At 47.5% G+C, this 19,487-nt stretch overlaps 1 protein-coding gene across 2 annotated transcripts in view; it reads left to right on the top strand.

Moving 5' to 3' along the window:
- MTMR14 (myotubularin related protein 14) overlaps positions 1-19,487 on the top strand; it is a 31,602-nt gene that overhangs the window by 6,783 nt on the left and 5,332 nt on the right. For both annotated transcript variants that reach the window (XM_053989079.1, XM_053989078.1), the window contains 13 exons: positions 184-244; positions 771-893; positions 1,421-1,494; positions 4,236-4,306; positions 4,902-4,976; positions 7,285-7,351; positions 8,333-8,418; positions 8,653-8,729; positions 8,974-9,010; positions 10,464-10,534; positions 11,160-11,209; positions 11,417-11,555; positions 14,270-14,446. In XM_053989079.1, the coding sequence (XP_053845054.1) occupies positions 184-244; positions 771-893; positions 1,421-1,494; positions 4,236-4,306; positions 4,902-4,976; positions 7,285-7,351; positions 8,333-8,418; positions 8,653-8,729; positions 8,974-9,010; positions 10,464-10,534; positions 11,160-11,209; positions 11,417-11,555; positions 14,270-14,446 (1,108 nt within the window). The remainder of the gene's footprint in view (positions 1-183; positions 245-770; positions 894-1,420; positions 1,495-4,235; positions 4,307-4,901; positions 4,977-7,284; positions 7,352-8,332; positions 8,419-8,652; positions 8,730-8,973; positions 9,011-10,463; positions 10,535-11,159; positions 11,210-11,416; positions 11,556-14,269; positions 14,447-19,487) is intronic.

The following is a 19,487-nucleotide window of genomic DNA, read 5'->3' as shown; positions in this document are numbered from 1 at the left end:
ATGACAAGGAAAGAGTGGGCTACATTAGAAAACAAGATTTTCAGGAAGAGGAAATGTGGGGAACCACGCTTAGGTATGAAGAGAAGACACCAAACCATGACCTTCTTGTTTGTATACATATCTTGTCTGATTGGGGATTGAGTTGATTTACAAAAGCTTCACTTTTTAATGCTTTTCTTGCAGGAGGTTCTGATGATGCTTGGGCAGATGCAGAAGATATATCCGAGGAAGACTCTGCGCTTAGGTTTGTATGCATCATTGGGATGAGGAAAAGGGAGTTTGCTGACTGGCTCAGCCATTCAGTTCTGCTCTTTCCTAGTTTGGGTTTTGGGCACAGGCTTGACACCCATCACCAGGCTCAGGGTCTTACATTCCTTGCTTTTGGAAAAGTGTCTTGAGTATTGATGGCTGGCTGAACCTAGTGTAGCTGAAGCCTGCTAATCTATTGCCAGAGGGAAGGGCTGGAGACAGGAATATGTAGAGCCATTAAAAATGTATTTGAAGTTCTTGGCTGTGTTTACTTCATCAAAAAGTATATCTCCAGGCTGTAGAAATTGTGTTGTATCTTATGTGCTTGTTGCAGAACGGAGTGAGATGTGGGAAGGGACCATGAGCACAAAGCTTGCAGTGTCAGTTTGCAGAGTCTGCTTGGCTCGTGCTGCTTATGGCTAGAAGTGGTTCAGGGAAGAACTGTGGCTCAGCTGGGAAGAATCAGACTCGGCTTGGTCAGTCTTCCATGCTCACCTTGCTTTGCTCCTTCTGTCTTGCAGAAATGCAGACTCCCAGCTGTTTGACAAGGTCAGAGGGCACGACATCAAGCTCCTTCGATACCTGTCTGTCCGATACATCTGTGACCTGATGGTGGAAAACAAGAAGGTGAAATTTGGCTTGAAGTGAGTCTGGGTTCATTTGTTTTTGTGCAGGCTTTGGTTTGCAGCTAGTGTAGCCCTTACATGTGAATTGCTGTCAGATGTGCACTCAGCATCCTGCAAGCAGTCCTTGGAAGAATCCTACAACAGCATAGGTTAGTTGTTTCTGTAAAGAAAACCCCAAGGTTTTAGGCCACAGAAAACTGAATCAATGGGCAACATAGCTGCTTTCATCTGTCTTCTGCAGTCTGAGTGACCTTTTCCCTGTAGAGCTTATAGTAATGAGACAGTCACCCCTTCAGAAGGGAGGCAGCAACGGAGCCCTCTGTTCCTATGCACAGAGGGAGCTGTTTCTCCAACTTATCTCAGAGAAAAGCTTTAGTGATTTTGGGCTGTACCTATTTATGTGCATGGGCTGAGTAAGTTCTGCCCCTGCTCGCAACTGAGTCAAATCTTAGCCGAGGGAGATGCAACGGGTAGTTTTTTGGGTGCAGATGTCTGTGCAAAAAACACTTTGTAAATATCTGCTGTTCTCCTCTTGTCCTATGCAGCGTGACGTCTTCTGAGAAGGTGGACAAAGCTCAACGTTATGCTGATTTCACGCTTCTCTCCATCCCATATCCAGGTACAGGAATGATGTCCAGAGGGATTCACAAGGGACAGGTGACAATCTGTTTCTGGGGACTGGGAAATAACTCTTATGTGTATATGTAAATGACTGTGACTTGCTGAATGTTTCCTATGTTCCTTCTAGAGAAAAACTCGTTTAAACTGAGAACAGTGCAATGAATCTGGATGCTCTGGCAGTGAGTCAGCATTAGGCACTCTTTGAAATGGCAAAATAATTTCTTAGCAGTCCTTATTAATTCAAGCACAGAGGAAAAGTCCCAGAGGTGGAGCTGGTTAAGATGGCCTTCGACATCTCTGCAACTCTAAACTACTACTTGATGCAAAATATATATCTTGTTCTTTGTTATGTAAAGACCCAATTCGTAAGGGTAATTTCTAGTCTAGTGTTCCAGAGCTCCACTGTAAGAAATCTCAGTGCTTGCAGAACAGTTCACCTGAGCCTGCAGTGTACAACAGAGGCAGCCCTTTGCAGCCTGTCTCCCTGGCTATATCCATCCCTGTGCCTAGCAACCACTGCTGGGTCACTCACACTCTTACAGATGAACTGAGTACTCCTGCTCCCTGCTGATGTCAGGCTTGGCGACAGGATCAGATGTGAGGCTGCTGTGCCTGAGGTCTGTCTGCAGACTCTTCTTTCTCCCTAGTGCACAAAGAAAGGGAGAGGAGAAAAAGCCAAAACCAGCAAAACTCTGGTGGATGATCCAGACCCAGACTTTTCCTTGATTGCTAGTTGTTGCTCTTAAACATTTTTTAAAGGTGTATTTCCTTTTATACAGAAATTAGTGACAATTCAGAGATACTGCATGAAGATTTCTATCGAGTTTGCCGTGCAGGTTGCCAAAGTGTACAGAAATAAGAGTATTACTGGCTTCTGTAGTACATAGCACAGATATGTGTTGCTGCTGCATACGTCACCAGACTTGGAACATGAGAAAGACTGTGTACACAGGTCTTTTGTAGGACTGTAAGGAATGAAGAAGTGAATCTATAGAGTTAAGCTGCAGAGTTGTTTCTGTGTGGGGATCTGCATATGGTAAGCAATATTATTCAGTGATGGTCCTTCCTCTTCTTCCCTCTGGGACAGCTGCTTTCTTTTAGCAGCTCTTCACTGCCATACTGGAGATAAACCTTATAAAACTGCAAATGCTCCCTGCAGATGTTGCCTGATTTCAGCAGTGCTGGTCCATGGGGGAATGTTGTCATTCTGTTAAATCTAAGGCATACACATCTAAGGATCAGCAACCCCTCTAGTGACTGGCCAAATGCCGTGGTACATTCTTACTGATGTTTCCAGGGTTGCACTGAAAGAATTTCTGTTTTGTAATTTGTTTCTGAAGTTATTCTGAGATCCTGTTGCCTTAGGTGAGCAAGGCAGTGTCCAAACAGAGTCATAGAATTGCTGTGGTTGGAAAAGAGCTTTAAGATCATTGAGTCCAGTTGTTAACTCAGCGCTGCCCAGTCCCCCACTAAACCGTGTCCCTGAGTGCCACATCTACCTGTCTTTTAACAGCTCTTAATACCTGCACTTGATCCCCTCATCCAGATCATCAGTAAAGATATTAAGCAGGCCCCAATACTGAACCCTGGGGAACACCACAAAACCTGGGGACCAGATACCAACTGTATTTAACTCCGTTCACCACCGCTCTTTGGGCTCAGCCATCCAGACAGATTTTACCAAGTGAAGATTAAGAACTGTCTGGAGTGAAAGACATGAGTTAAAATGGAGTATCTGTAGAAGCTTTTGGTATTTGTGGATGCCAACACTTATGGCATAACCCCCATTCTTTGCATGAAGTCATTGTTTAATTGGAGTTAAATCTCAACTGACAGACTGTGTCCTGACTGCATATTTGAGGATTAGTCCTGTCCTTGCATAGATTATTTTCTTGGTTTTTTTTTTTTTTTTCATGGAAGTTACTTGTGACTTGCAGGGTGGGAATCTGTCTCCATATCTGTGCTTGACACAGGGGTGTCTGGGTGGTGTGGGCACTGTGGCACGGCTGAGGTGTGCACAGCACACTGGCAGAGGTGTTTTCTGTAGCCTGCAGGCAGCCGCAGTGCTAATGGTGCTGCTCAGCTGTGACTAAGTGACTGCGGCTTGCAGCAGAGACTTCAAAGAGTTGTTTGAGAAGAGCTGAGCCAAAGGATACACTTCAGGAGGGGAGTGCTTGGGGGACAGCTTGGAAGTGGTTTTGTACCCCCTTCCTTCATGTGGGGTAAATCCCATGTTTGAAAGAGAAGACTTAAATGTGAGAGAAATCAAGCCACCTCTGACAGAGCCCTTTCTTGTTACCTGCAGCAGATGCCCTGTGAAAGCTGCCTTTCCCTGGGGCTCTGTCAACACCTTCTTTTGGTGGTTCCTTCTCACTCAGCATGTCAAGCTGGTGCCTTAGATCTGTGCAGAAGTCCAAGGCCCTGCAAAACATAGCTCCTTGCTGAAACCCTTTGTTCAGGAAAAAATTAAATCAGTCCCTCAAGCTCCCCATTTGCTGTATTTGGAGTTTGCCCTTTGCTGTGTGAGTGTCTGCACTGCTAAGTGCCCTGGGCTGTTGTTGCTGGAGGCTGTGCTGTATGGTATACTGGGGATTACTGCTCTTCTCTTCCCACAGGCAGCAGTTTTGATTGGTTTGGATTTCTGGAGCCTGGGGCTGCCAGCACTCCTAGTCCCACAGGCACTTCACTTGTTAGATACCAGTTAGCTGAATTGTTGTTCATTATCTCCTTTTCTTGCAGGCTGTGAATTTTTTAAGGACTACAAAGACCGGGATTATACAGCTGAAGGTCTTATATTTAACTGGAAACAGGTACATGGATGTTACAAAATGGAGAGCTCTGGGTTTGAGTCTTGCCTCCCTGTTCCTCGGTGATGGTCTCTATGTCATGTGCCTATTTCTAATCACAAGGAGGAAATCAACAGGACAAACAAAACAGATACGGAATGTACTAAATTATTGATTGTAAAATTCATATGTAGAATAAATGAATCATTATCCTGAAGTCTAGGATGCTTGACCTCTCATGGAAAATATGGGTTGCTCCCAGTTTTGAATTCTGACCTTATTGATAGTTTTGGTTCTCAGTTCTTTCTTCATATTTTGTCTCCTGCTGAGGGGATGGTTGAGTGGGGCAGTCTTATAGAAATCCAGAGACTAATATGCCCAGCTTTCACTGTTGGGAGCACATAAAAGCTCCTCTGGTCCATTAGTTCTTCCAAGAGCCTGAGTTTATTCTTACGTCTTCAAGATTTTGCATCCAAAGATGCTTTGCTGAGATGTTTTCCTCTTATGCACCATTTGGCATTTGTTGTCTTGTTTTTTTGTTTTTTTTTTTTTTTTTCTGGAACTTGGTTCCTTGGAGTCATGACTGTTCTCTGACTAACTGTGTTTGGGTTTTTTACAGGACTATGTAGACGCTCCATTAAGTATCCCAGTCTCTCTGACCCAGTCTCTGAATATTGATTGGAGCGAGTACCAGGTGAGCAAAGTGGATGTCTCTGTGGGAGGTCAGGGATGTATTCAGGAAGGATCAGGAGAGGTTTGAAATCTGACTTGCTCCTATTGCTGTAATCTGGCTCACTTTATAGCATCCCAGTGGGGCAAGGCTGCCTGACAGTTCAGAACAGCAGTGGAAATCCAAAAGCTGTACCCAAAAGCTCCGTGGCTTGCTCTGCCCCAAGGCAGCTGACTGTAAAGTCAGACCTTTTAATGTAGCTGTCAAAAATTTGCAATCCATTAGGGAGATAGGTTGCTAACAAAGGTAAGGAACAAGACAGGAAACAGAAAGCAGTATTACCTGTTCTCAGTCTCAGCTCGATGTAGGCCTGCCCTGGGCAGACTGCCTTGGCTGTGGGAAGTCATGAGAGAGGTCAACCTTCTCCTCTGTGAGCAGAGCCAAGGGACTGGGCACCTTCTTCAGGGGTATGCAAGGTGCCTTCCTATGGGAGAGGAGTGGAGAATCATAACTGGCCATGGCAGGTCTCCACTCCTTACTGTGGACAGCGTGGCAAACAGTAATTGAACTCTTCTGTTTGCTCAAGCTTCAAAGTCTACCTTTGTTCACACCAGGGAGTATCACCTTATACTACTGATTAGTATGCTCTATTTCACACATCAGTGGATCTACCAGGTTTTGTGGGGATTAACTGTGCTGGAGCATGTCACATTATTGTGCCCTGTAGCTGGAGAACCAGCAGAGCTCCCTGTGCTGGGCCAGTGTTTATTGTCAGTGATGTAAATACTGTTTAAGTGCCAGCATAAGCAGAATCACAGAAAAGTTGAAGCAGAGCTAATAGAACTAGAGCTTGTGTATGGCTAGAGACTTGTTCACTAGAATACTGAGCAGCCCGTATTTTAAAAAGGATATTAAAAACTGAAGAGGGTGTAATAAATAGATGCAGAAATTATTTGAGGCCTGGAGAACATGCTTCACTCAAAACTGAAGTTCTCAGTCTGTTTACCTAATCACTAAGGTGATTAATGTATAAGTACATTTTTTAGGGAGAAAATAGTAATTCTAAAGCACTCTTCAATCTGGGGAAGAAGAGCTGCACAGGAGGCAATATCTGCATCTGAAATCAAGCCTTCAGATAAGGAAAAACAGTCATGCATATTACTTTGAGCATAATCTGCTGGAACATGCTGCCAAAGGAGTAATGAGCTGTCAGCCCTATTTGAGATGCTTCTCTGGGCAAAGATGTTGCCAAGTGTAAGCCTCAGGCTTTACATGGGGCAACTGAAGAAAACTTTCATGATACAGAGAAATCAGACTGGATAACTGGATGATGCCTTCTAAAATAAGCAGAAGATGGATTGAATTGGGCAGATAAAAGATTTTGTAATTATGTGTTTTTCTGCTGCAGGCTGACTGTGCTCCCTAATGTTTTGTGGCTCTACAGGCTTCACAGCTCAGCAATATGCTCTTTGTCTGACACTAGTCTTCAGTGTGGTTACACACAGATGTGCACATGTGCAGGTGCACGGCGAGGGTGCTTGAGCTTGTGGTCAGCATTTGCACCACTAACACTTCTGCCATGAAATGTGTCCCCCTCTGCTTCTTACTTGCCAGTGCTATCTTATTTCCCTTGAGCTAGTCCCGATTCTATCAAACTGCTGAAATTCCCTGCATCTGCTCATGATGTGATGGTCAAGTGACAAGCTTGGGCTTGTTCTGATGTTCTTCACCTGTATGTCCTGTAGTACTGGAGTCCTCTTGAGTTCAGAGCCCTTCTGTAGTTCTGCTGCTGCTTGGGGGTTACTGAAGAAGTCTGGTGCCTGTCTGGAGGATGGGTGAGGGTCAGCAGCCAGCTGGGGACATTTTCAAGGACCACAGAGTTTTGAGCAAAGTGCTTGGGTTGTGGGAACAGGCCTCTGCCTTGGCCTGCACATCCCGTCGTGCTGCTGGCTTTGCACACATGGCTGGAATGTGGCTCAGCCGCTTGGAAAAGTGCACGTGTGCAGAACTGGGTCAGTGCTCTGCAGGTGTTTGCTTCCTGTCTGAGCATGGGCTGCTTGCAGCTTTGGGGCTGCAGGCAAAGCAGCTCCTCTGCTAGCCAGGAGGACAGTAGAGATGGCCTTTTATTGTTTTATTTGTCTACCAGGTATCTTATCCCAGAGTGACTTTTGCATAGGATGGGGGGATTGATACAAAGGGGAAGTCTGTCACTTTGAGGAATGGCCACATGGTTATTTCTGCTTTGCTGCTGTTCTGGATAGAGCAGCTCTGAACTACAGAGCAGCCTTTTGCTGTGGGCAGACCCTTACCATCAACATTCCTCTTTCTGCAGAGCTGGGACCTCGTTCAACAGACACAGAACTACCTGAAGCTGCTGATCTCCATTATCAATAGTGATGGTAAGGCAAACTCCTTGCTCCCAGCAGTGTAACTGGAGCAGTCACTGTCCCTGGAAGAACAGCTGGTGATCTTAGTGCCACTGTGGATCAACTCCCAGTACAGAAGTCAGTTTTAATTCTCTCCCTTCAAAACAGGATGATGGTCCTACCATCTCAGAACTCCCAACTCCCCTCTTAGAGAGGGACTTGCTGATTTCTTTAAAACTCTTTTTTCCTGAATATGAAGGGATATCTGAAAACTTAGCCTATTGTTTTACTACTTTAAACCTGAAGAGAATGAACCTTGTGTTTTTGCTTTTTGACTCTTGCTCTTGTTTTGCTGGTTACCTGTGTTTTGTCTCGCCAACACAAGATCTCTTTTGTTGCCTGTTTAAGAGTCCCTTCCACCTCCTTTCACCATGGACACTCCAACTATTTGAAGAGTGTCTGTTGCCCTGTGTGGCATCCCATTCCCTCTGGGCACTGTGACCTAGCACTGATGGATGGAGCCATGGCTGGCTCTGACAGCATGGCCGGCTATAGTCTCCTGCAGTAGCTGTGTTGGGACACACTGCAGGTTTTCTGTAGGGTGTAGAATTTGTGCCTTGTGTGTGCGTCTGCTCAGTGTGCAGTAGGAAGGTTAGTGAGACTGAAAAGATTGTTCAGTTGAAGCTGTTTTCTCACCAGTGTAGGAATAAATTGTGATAGTGGGTTACAGCTGGGTAGGTGTATGTTCAGGGTAGTAAAGTGATGTTCATACCTAATGTCTCTCTGAGCAGCTGTCAGGACCAGGACAGCGCATCAGCTGGTGCTGCTGACAGCCCAGGACACTCTGAGCAATTTGCTGGCTGCTGTATTTAAGACAGAATGTTCTGGCTGAGCTCTGCTCTTGAGCCTGGGCTGTGGGTACAGAGAGTAGCTTGTCTCTACAGATTTGCCATAAAGAAATCATTACTTTCATTGCAACATCCTTTTTTTTCCTTCTTCCTCCCCCTGGAACAGATGACAGCGGGCTCCTGGTGCACTGTATATCCGGCTGGGATCGAACGCCTCTCTTCATCTCCTTATTGCGCCTCTCCTTATGGGCTGTGAGTACCTGGCTGGCCTCCTCTGTTTGTGGGGCTGATTGCTTGGAGGGTGAGTGACTCACCAGGAAGTGCTGGTGGAGCTGTTAATGTTGCGAATGTTCTTTGGGACATGCTGTCAGAGGCAGGTAGAGGAAGATGGGCACCCTGGATCACCATGACAGTTTTCAGCAGATCGTGAATTCCCAATTCTAATCCCCAGGGCTGCTGCCTGAAGGCTGTGTTGTTTCTTTGCAGGATGGGCTGATCCACACATCCCTGGAGCCATCAGAGATTCTCTACCTTACAGTGGCCTATGACTGGTTTCTCTTTGGGTAGGCATAATAAGTTTTAGTCGCATGTGCATCCCTGTGCAACAGGGGAGAAGCCTTGAGGGGTCATTTTGATGTTTTTTCACAGCAAAAGGTTGATGTTTGAGCAGGTCCCAGTGAGCTGGGACAAGAAGGGCTGGTGCCTTTTTTTTTTTTTAGCTGAGTGCTCAGACATCTGGCTGTTCTTGACAGCTTGTACTCTTCTGCCAATTGGCATGTGACTGAGCTTCCCTTGCTCTCTTTCCAGGCACATGTTAGTCGATCGACTCAGTAAAGGAGAAGAGGTGAGTGTTGGTCTGGGGCAGTGGCTGAGCACTGCTTTGTGTTCTCAGGATATCTGTTTATGGTAGCAGCATTCACTGCCTGCTCCTGGTAGTATCACTGGTGTGGCTGGGCTCTAAAAAGATTGTTCAGGTGCTGGAAATACGAGGTAAGAGCCTTGCCCTGTCACTTTGTGATGCATAAGTTGTGGGGTTACTTCTCTCTCAGGCTACAGTTTTGCTGGGGGGTGTCACTCCTGCCAGTTTCTCTCCTGTGCCATTAGTGTTCAGACCCCACTTCAGAGGGTGCTAGGACTTGCTGTTCAGCTCAGCAGTGAGAAGGATGCTAAAGGTGTGTGACTCCTTGAAAATACAGCTGGATAGTCCTGTGTGCTTGTCCTGAGTGCCAGCCCTCCTGCCTGGGTGCTGCAGCTGCATGTGGCTTGCATGTCATCAGAGGCTCATGGAGCAGCTTGTGCTGGTTCCAGTGTGTGAGTTTGGTGGGATGTGTCTGTGGGTACACATATGAGTCTGAGACACACTTAAAATTAGTTGAAGTAATTCTCTTCAAAATCTTTCACTGTTGAACAGCAAGAAAAGATTCCTCTGACTATAGTTGCAGTACAGTGCGCTATCATTTCTGAGTAGAAAAGAGGTGGGGTGTGTGTCTAACCCTGTTGCTATTCCCCTGCTCCTTGAACTCTCACCTTACTAAGGAATCTTCTGCCTTCAAACAGCAGAGACGTGACCCTGGCCTATTTTTCATCTTTCAGGGGTACAGAATCCTCTGAAAGAGTCAGTGTCATTCCTCCTATTCATTCCTTTCCTGGAGTTCTACTAGCTCAAGCCTGAGAGCTCTGCTCTGCTTGGTCATGGGTGGAGTCCGTAGCTGCAGCAGGAGAGGGGGTGCCTGGCTGCCTCTGGCACTCCCTGCTCCCCACTTCTCCCAGGAGAAGGGCACAGCTCTGCACGGGTGGGTGAGGTGGCAGAGATACAGTGGGGTGAATGATGCAGAGCTGTGGTGTGGCAGGGCACGGGCTTGGGGCCACAAATGCAGTAGGTACCTCATGCTTCCAGATGTGGTACTGGTCTGCTGCTGAGGTGGAGCATGTGGCTCTAACCGTGCAAGTCCTCCTGGGTTTGCTGCTTACCTGGGTGTATAAGCAGCTGCTGCCATCTCTGTTCCATTCTGCACCGATGGCATAAGTACCTGCTGTGGGCTTGCAGCATGTGTGCAAGGCATTGATAAGGAGACTTCTTGTTCCTCTTCCTTTCTGGGCCTTCCCGTGGCAGGGAGCAGAGGGGCAGTTTACATGGAAGGCCCAGGATGGGATGGTGGCAGCCCATGGCACACTGGAGGCTGATAGCTGCAGATTTTTTGCTATCTCCTTCCTGACAGCACCTCCTCACCAAGATAAGAGGCTGCATGGAGCCTCGGGTTCATTCCTGAACCGCTCTTCTCTTTCCCTTTGCTCAGATTTTCTTTTTCTGCTTCAATTTTCTGAAGCACATCACCTCTGAGGAGTTCTCTGCTCTGAAGTCACAGAGGTAAGGAGCCTGTGCTTGCTGCTGCATGGGCTACAGAGCCAGGGAGCTTGTTAGTGCTGCTTCTTTGGGGAGATGGAAGCCCTGGTGTCCTGGCCCAGTTTTCTTTAATTTATTCTGCACTCTGAAGGCTGCAAAACGGGGCCGAGGCTTGTGAGATGCCACGTTGTGCTCTGAAAAACTGTCCATGCTGAAATGTGCTCTCTGCTTAATGACTGTCCATGGCTGCTTTAGCACAGATGAGCCCAGAGATGTGTGCTCTGCCTCAAGCAGGCTGCACAGCAAGCTCCATCAGGCACTGGTGGGCACAGAGGGGTGGCTGGTTTGTAATGGACCACCCAGCCTAAAACCTTCTTATTTCAGGAGGGACAGAAAGAAGCAAAGCCCACCCTGGATGCTCTGAATAAGCACATCATGTGCAGTGTTGCCTGTTGCCAGCTTCTCAAAAGCATAGGGAGTTTGGGTTGGGACTGTTAGGAGTCAGACAGCGCACACTGCCCCATCCTCTCCCCTCTGCCCCTGCATAGCTAATTCCCCCCTACTCTGATCCGCTGCGTGTGACAGTGACCTGGCTATGGCCAGCCTGCCCTGAAGTGTGCCTCAGGTAACTTTGTCTTTCCTTCCCCAGAAGGAAGAGTTTGCCACCTAGCTTCACCCTGGAAGAGATCTGCATGCTCAGTGAGTGTCAAGCATCAGTGCCCCTGGGTGCTGCTAATGGTTCATTGCTTGTGGACTTGGGTTCCCAGCTTCAGGATTACCCCAAATGGGTGTGCTGCCTGTGGGGCCTTGCAAGAACACAGGGCACGGGGAAGTGTATTGCTTAAAGGGAGAGAAAGTGAGTGAAACCAAGCTGGTCTTCAGGTAGCTCTGTTTTCTTCTCTCTAGAGCAGAAAGACCGAGGCAGCACCACAAGCCTGAGCAGTGACTTCTCCCTGGGGATGGAAAGTTCCCCTGGAGCAGCTGGGAGCTTTACCTATGAAGCAGTGGAGCTGATGCCAGCAGGAGCACAGGCTCAAGCAGCATGGTGAGGAGATAACCACTTGGTGGGCTGAACAAAGGGGCTGGCTCTGGGCCTGATGGAAAAAATATTTCTGCAGTGTGTTGCCCTCCAGGTTTGCTCTCTGTAGCATGGATTCCTTACAGTGAGGGGAGGAATTCGGCTGTCAGAAGCTTTGCTGCAATTTGTACTCCAGAGCTTCTGCACCAAAAGTTGGAGGCCACCCCATGTTAAAAGGCTGTCAGAGCTCTGCAGGGATGCTACAAAGTTTGTACATAGATGAGAGTAAAGCATATTTGTTTCATTTTTACCAGTTTCACTGTTAAACTTCATCCACAAAGGATTTCATTACTTTTAAAAGATTGTTCCAAACTACCAGAAAAATTACATTTCACAGCAGCCTCCCCAGGGAAAAGTGGAGATGGTTTAGCTGCCCTAAAATGAAGCTTAATCAGAGTTTAGGAAAGACATTATACATGGGGAGTGTCTGCAGTTAGTGGAAGCTGGGCTGGGTGGCCAAGAATTCCCTGTAAATTTTAGCCCCCCTACCAGCATGAGGCATGTGAGCTGAAAGCAGGTTCCTGCCTGCAGCACTGATTAGAGACATTTCCAGGGGAGAATACAGAATTTTCAGTACTACCTCTTGATAGAGGGTCACATAGGACTTGCCTGGGGATGCAGGTGGCTGTCTGGAAGCGGGGAAGGTGTCTGGCAACTCTGCTGCTCTGGGACAGGTTTTGGACTAGCTTGTGGAGTTTCTGGTGCTGTTTGGGGATTTCAGAGCCTTGCTGTAGGGTTGCCCCTCTCAGTTTAATTTTTCTCTCCTCTCCCTCAGCACTTGTGAAGATGCTATTTTATATTGCAATTATTTTAAATTAAATCTGGGTTGTGCTGGAGGCATTTGAAGTCCTCTGGGACTGAGCTTGCAGCCGTGCTCGTGGCAGCAGCCTTTCTGAAGCACATTGTATATTCAATCTAAAGTGCTGAGAAGGGAAAGGATAATATCCCTGCAGAATCACAAAATGGAGATGGAGAGTCCCAAACTCTTTACCAAGTTTGCAACACGGAGTCCTCTTAACACACAGAGCCTGCCTATCCACATCAGTGACTGCACTGAGTAGAGAGCAACTTTCCACTTGCAGGGCTGCAGAGTAGTGAACTGGAAGCATTTGTGTTGCTCTGAGTGCTCAGGACACACAGACTCAATTCTGCTGCACAGAACCTATGTGTGCCTTTTACAAGATGTGAAGTGACCAGAGCATGCTGGAGGAGATAGCTGCACTTGTGTGGATCAGGGCTCGATTTTTGCAATGTGCTTCCTAACTCTGGGTTGCTTTTATTTCTGTGGAAGACCTCAGGCTGTGCTGGGGCCAGCAGCTGCTCAGCAGGGATGGTTTGGGCCATGCTGGGGGCATGAGCTTGGGAAAGGGGAAGGTTGTGAGCCTTGCCATGAGTGCTCAGTGAGAAGACTGGTCACGGGTGCTGTACTGCAGGCTGTTGTGGCTCTGTAATCTGGAGAATACATAGGGCTTGCTACAAGCTGGATGAGATGTGCTCTGCATAGCATGAGGGGATGTACTTTGTTGTGTTGCCCTGAAAACAGGTGGCCTCACAGTCTCTGTGCAGGGAGAGGCATTTGATTTTTAGCTGTTCAGACCTGTTTCCGCAAGCTGTATTTGGAGATGTTGGCAGCTATGATAACATGAGATGAATAAAGCTTAAGAGAGGCTGTGGTGTGATGTTTGAGGGTGGACACCCTTCAAGAAGTGAAGGGAGGATATCACACTTTCCACTGTACAATGAGCCTGTCTTTAGCTACACTTGCTGACAGTGCTTGAGATCTCAAAGCTGAGATGCCCTTCCATGTTTTAGGAAGAGTAACATCTTTTCTCCTAGAATTGTTTGCTTTAGAATTTTTCTTTTTTACTTTTGTACATAGGGAATCTTTGTCCAATTCATGTGGTCTTGGAGAAATTCTTGGGACTCTTCAGGGAAAAAACAAAACCAAACAACTGACATAAGAAGGAAAATCTTCTGAATGTGGAGCAGCAGTGATAAGAATTAGTCCCAGATGTGTACTTGTTTGGCGTGTAGTTGGACAGTACTGTGAGCTAAGGCCTGATGCAGCAATGGACAATGAATCATGACTGAGTCTGAATGTGCTGGCTAGGAAAGAAGCCAGAGCAGTTTGGGCTGTCAGCATAGACAGAGAGAGAACTGAATTGTGCCTACATCTGGAGTGACTGTGAGCTGTAAGCACATGGTCAGAAGTGTGGTCAGTGGTACCCAAAGGGAATTGCCTAAAGGGAAAATAACACTGGTGATGTGTCCCTGTTGCCCTCGGTGCGCACGAACGCCCACCTGGGCTGATACACACTGTGGAGTTCGAGCAGATTGAAATGGTCTTTCCCCGCTGGGAGGCCCCTTGCTCAAGGCGTTTTTGCTGCTAGACTAAACAAAGCAATCGCTGTGTGTGTGTGGGCTGATGCATTCTCCCGTCTCTGATTTCCAGGTCACGTGGATGGTGATCTATAAAAGAATGGGCTAAGATGGGTTGAGCTCGGTGTACCCCCTTCCTGAGCTTTTACCGTGACTCATGGTTCCTTGGGAGGGAGGAGGGTGGGTTCAGTGGGAACAAGAGCTTGTAGCTGCTGGGCTAAACTCCAGCCTGTGGTGGAAAGGCTTCCTTGTTGGAGTGCATAGAAAAGTCAGCTTTCTCACCCACATCCTCCATCCCTCAGGAGGAAGAGCTGTGCATCGTCACCACAAGCCGTGCTCTGGAGCAGAGCACAGCAGTCTGAAGACAGGCTGCCTTCCACTGGGATGGTTGAAGTCAAGTCCTCCAGCTCTTCCTCATCAACCCATTCTGATAACTTCCTGAGGATTGGAAGCAGCCCACTAGAAGTGCCCAGATCCAGGTGAGATGGAACGGAGCAGGGCATTTCTCAGCAAAATGAGTGTAAAGGGAGTGCAGGGCTGCAGTTGTGTGGCTCTGGAAACATTGAAGCATCTGTGTTTGTGTCTATGGACAAACCTCGAGCGGCCTGTTCCTCTCTTGTCTGGAGTGCTGGCTGTTAAACACAGACACTCCTGCCTGAGCCCCTAGAGGAGCGAGGAGCTGGGCTGATAACAGCCAGCTGTCTTATGCCTGTCCTCAGCGCATGCCTCATCTGAGCTCTCACATCTCTGCGTCCTGCATGCTTGCAGCTCACAGCACTTTCTCTGGCTAACGCATCCAACAGGATTTGAAATGGCTGTGCTGTTTGGGGAAGGAAGCTTTTCAAACCAAGCAGACCTCACTCTGCATCTATCCTGTCCCCCTTTTCACCTGCTGACCCTCCTGATGATGCAGGTTGGAAAAAACTGGGTGCTGGTGGCAAGCAGAGATAGTAATCTGCTGGGAGCAAGCTTCAAGCACTTTGCCAGCACAAAGGATTCTGTCCTGAAGGCTGAGTGTTCCTGCTGGGGAATGGGGACCCTGGACCTGAGCCTAATCTCACACCATAACAAAGGCACCCTTCTGGAGTCTGACACTGCCATAGGGCAGCGTCGAGCTGTGAGCTGGCCTAGGGAAGAAACAACAGAGCCTGTGGGGCAAGCACCATGTGTTTAGGCCAGCATGGAATAAAGAGACTCTGAGATAAGAGGTTGCTGTTAACAGCGTCATATGCTTGTGTAGCCTCTGCAAATTTTCTGATGAGTCTTTGTAGTGGTTTTGAATCAGCCACCAGCCAAATCTGAGTACTCTCTCATCGTATGGAAAATAAAATGACAAACAAGTAAAGCATTGAAAATTTATAAGACTTTCTTAACAAGTGTCTCACGATTCCAGAGAAAAACCCCAATGTCTGACAGTTTTCATAAATGAGGGTAGCTGCTCTCCCCAGGGAAAGATATCAATAGGAGGGGTTGGAATTGTTGCTGGGGACCACCTCTGCATTTTCTGTAAGATGGAAAGAATTTCCCAAGAAGAGAAGAAAATACTGGAAAGAAAACAGCTTGTCTTGGGAGCTGCTTTGTTCACAATGGTAGTGCCACAGTTCCTGTGCGTGGTCCCATGCCATTCCCAAGGTCTGACATGCTGTTCAGTGCTTGCTGGTAGCAAGCTTGCAGCAGTGCTCAGGAAGAAGCAGTTTGTAATGCCTCAGCCAGACTGCTCTGCAAGAGCAAAGAGGAGAAACAGGAGGAAGCAGAAGAGCACCATAGTGGGGGTTAGGGTTGCCGTATCAGACACTGTCATGGGTTGCAGTTTCTGGGTTCTAAGCATGGTATGTTTTCTTCTGAAAGAGGTTCTGTCATTCCACTTGGCCTTTGGTCTCCCTTCAGCTTCAGCTGTGGTAGTCTGAATTGGTCTGGTAGATAACACAGTACCTTCAGCCACCATTTTCTACCCTTAAAGAAACAATGCGTCCCATTTGGGGTGGAGGACTGTGATGGAAGTAAATTCTGTCCCTTTGTCTCCTGAAAAATTGTGATACAAATATGGAAAAGCAGGAACACAGAGACTGATGCCAAAAATACCTTTATTCCTGCAGTGCTGGTGGCAGGTCAACACCCAAGGCTCTTGAGATGAAGAAACCACTGTACTTGACTTCCTAATCCTCTGTGTGGCCATAGCAACAAAACACTTCCCTTAACTTCTGCTGCAGTGGTTAAAATGGTTGCTTGTAAAATGCCAGCAGGTATCCTTCAGGTAGTTCAGGTCAACAGCCCAGTCCAGGTGCTGGCAGGCAGGGGAGCTCTGGAGGGAACAAAAAGGCAAGTCAGCAGGAGACATGAGCAGGGCCTGGGAGGGGGTAACTGGACTGTCCTAAAAAGAAGGGGTCACAAATGCCCAGTCAGACATTAGGAGCCAAGCCCCTCTCCTGGCCAGGCAATGTCAACAGGCTGCTGCTGTCCCATTATCTGGCCATTGTGTATCTTGCTCTGACCCAGGGGTCCTGGGTACTTGTAAATTCTGGGATGATTCATTGTTAGGCAAAGCAGTACAAAGGCAATTCCTATCAGTCTTTCTGGCTTATTTCAACACGATGGTAATATCACATCTGCAGAAGACAAACACACAGGAAGATATTGCATAGACTATTTGCAGAGTAGGATAAGGTGCTGCTTGTTCTACAGAGAGCTCTGAGTATGGCAGTCAGTGTCCCTCAGATTGAACCCCCTGTATGCGCCAGGGTTGCAGTTTGCAAACCTTTTTCTGTATTTGCATTTGACACCAGCAGTCTTAAGTGTCCCATGACACTGCAGAAAAATTCTGTATCTGTGTCAGGGATTTAGCGTGTCTACATAGCACTAATGTGGATTAGCAGCTGGATAATCTTTGCTTGAATGTGCTTTTGCTAAGTCAATTAAACAAAACCCAAAGTACTATAATCTAGAGAGTCGAGATCTGGAGGAGTTAAATTGCAAAGGATCTGCTTTGACCAGCAGTCACAGAGAACTCCCTTACTTAAGGGCTGCAGATGGCTGAGCTGTGGGTCTGGAGGGAGCACAGTGAGAGCAGAGTGGGACGGAGAAGCTGCTGCCCCTTGGCTTTGGGTGTTTTGTTGGTAGTGAGAAAAGTGTGTGTGCCCTGTGTGTCTTGCTCCTTACAGCCACCTCGCTCAGAAGGTGTATATGCAGTGTGACAGCTTGGGGTAGTGACCACAGCAGGAGAGGAATTATTTACAGGAATGTTTTCTGGAATTACTGCACGACCATTCGCACAAAATGGGCTTGCTGGCTGGCACATGACTATGTGCTGCAATCAGAAATGGTGCTCACAGAGAACAGGCTGCTCGGGCACTATCCCAGCCTGTAGATAACTGTCTGGGATTCAGCCAGGGCTCACAGTTCTTGGCAGGGTGCCATACTCCTTGCCAATATTTCCCACGCAAAGGTGGGAAGGGTTGCCCTTTACACCAGGTTGCCACAGTCTGCCTGTACATACAGAACCTACTTAATGCTTCAGTTTGAGGCAAGAGCATATGCTGGCAAATGAGCTGCTTCCCAGATAGTCCTAGGTGTGTGGAAATACGTCAGGTGAGCGGGAGCAGCATGGGGCAGGATGGAGCCTAGCTGTTGGCACTTGGCACTCATCTCAGTTACGTATTAAGAAAGGGAAGGATCCCTGACTGTTGCTCTGCTTCCAGTATTGACTCTTCTCTGGCAGGCAAGTGAGTGTCCATGTGCTCTGAAATACTGGCTTGTGCAGCATGTTGCATGGAAAGCACTGACCTAATTAAAAGGAACCATTCCAGGTTAGGAGCTGCCAGTTTATGGCCTGCGAGAGGTCCCTTCTTGTGTGAAGGAACAGCTTGCAGCTCATCTCTGTTTTGCTAATCTAATTTAGTTAATCTTGCACTTTTGAGGGAGTTTCTTCCCACTCGTGGACCTGAAGAGGTGGGTGTGTGAAGCTCACTTTTGATTCTTTTTCTGTCTGCCATTAGATGTCTGTGGCAGAGACAGCGACTTGAAGATTGGCTGTATCTCATCTCCTCTAACCATGTCAGCTTTGCTGTTGTCCGGCTGCTTCCCAACACTCTGTGCTGCCCTCACTCCTAGCCAGCCCCTGGCATGGCTGTCATGTATTGCAGGCATGCTGTTCTTAAAGACTTGGGAACTGGTTCTGATGTCCTGGCAGTTCCAGCTTGTTCCAAGGGCCTCACTGAAGCTCTTTTGGGGCTCTCTAGTAAGACTTTACAAGAAATATTCAAGGTAGAAATTACAGGAAGACTTTCACCTCTAGCACTGACTGGATTGCATTGGGGTGCAGTCACCCCAGACATCTAGTCTTAAGCCAAGCTCAACTTTTAAGAAGCTCTGCTGCCATTGCAGTGAGAACACAAAATTTCCCATGCTGTGTCTTCCCAGGTTTAGCCCCTGCTGTCTCTTGAGGCTGTTCAAGATGCTTATTGACTGTGACATTTCCTCAGGAGCCTCCCTTGAGAAGGCTTTGGGGATAGAGCGGAAGGACTGCCACAATATCTTAGCTCTGCTGGCCAGGCTCGGATCTCTGGGCTGGGAAAGAAATTACTTAGACTCATTGCAGAGTCTATCAGTTTATTCAATGAATCGACAAGTGTTTGTTTTACTGCCTGGAGGCAAGACACAGAATTGACTGTCTTGAACTCTTAGACCCCAGTGTTGTTGCATTAGATGAAACCTTACTAAGTTTGCACAGCTACCTGACAGGGCTGGGGACCCCAGGAAGGGCTGGAGGACTAGAGAGTCACCAAGTCAGTTTTGCAGGAGATAACATTGTGCTTTTATCAGCCTGTCCATGCCAGAATTCAAAAGATTATTTGAGCCACCTCTAAGAGGTGATGTAAGATCAGTTTAATCTTAGTTGACAACCATGGAGGTGACCAGCATTTGGAAGCTGGGGCTGCATACCCAAAGCAAAAAACAATTTCTGTTCACCTTCTTTAGCACAGACTTATCTGACTGGTGTGGTTGATGATATTGGGCAGAGAGATAGTTTTGCTGTCCCTGGTGCCCTGGATCATGGCTTGCCATGTGGGCAGAATCTCCTGAGTAGGCTCCAGATACTACTGTCCCTTTGCAAGAGCTGCAGAACTCTGTTCTCTCTGGGGATCCTGCTATAGTCCAGGCCCTCCTCTGCCATTCATGCTTGCCCTCTCCAAAATATTTGTTTCTATCTGGCCACAAACCTGTCCTCTGTTCAGCAGCTCATTACTTTTTCTGGCAGAATCCTGTCTCTGCCTACTTTCAGCCCAAGCTTATTGCCTACAGATCTCTTTACTCCTTTAGCTCAATTTTGTGTCACCATGTGTGACACTCCTGTTTTTCCTCTCTGGCTGTGCTGTGCTCTAAGGGAGGTGACATCTTCCTCTTCCCTCTTCACTGAAGCACTATTCCTTCATGCTTCTCCCTGGCATCCTGCATTGTTCCCACCGTGATTCCATCATGGCACAGTGCTGTGGGCCCAAACACTCTGCCTGCTCTCTTTCACAC

Source organism: Vidua macroura, chromosome 13, assembly GCF_024509145.1.
Source record: "Vidua macroura isolate BioBank_ID:100142 chromosome 13, ASM2450914v1, whole genome shotgun sequence".
In the NCBI taxonomy this organism is placed as follows: Eukaryota; Metazoa; Chordata; class Aves; order Passeriformes; family Viduidae; genus Vidua; species Vidua macroura.
Note: the sequence above shows the minus strand (reverse complement) of the source record. Positions and strands in the feature narration are given on the sequence as shown.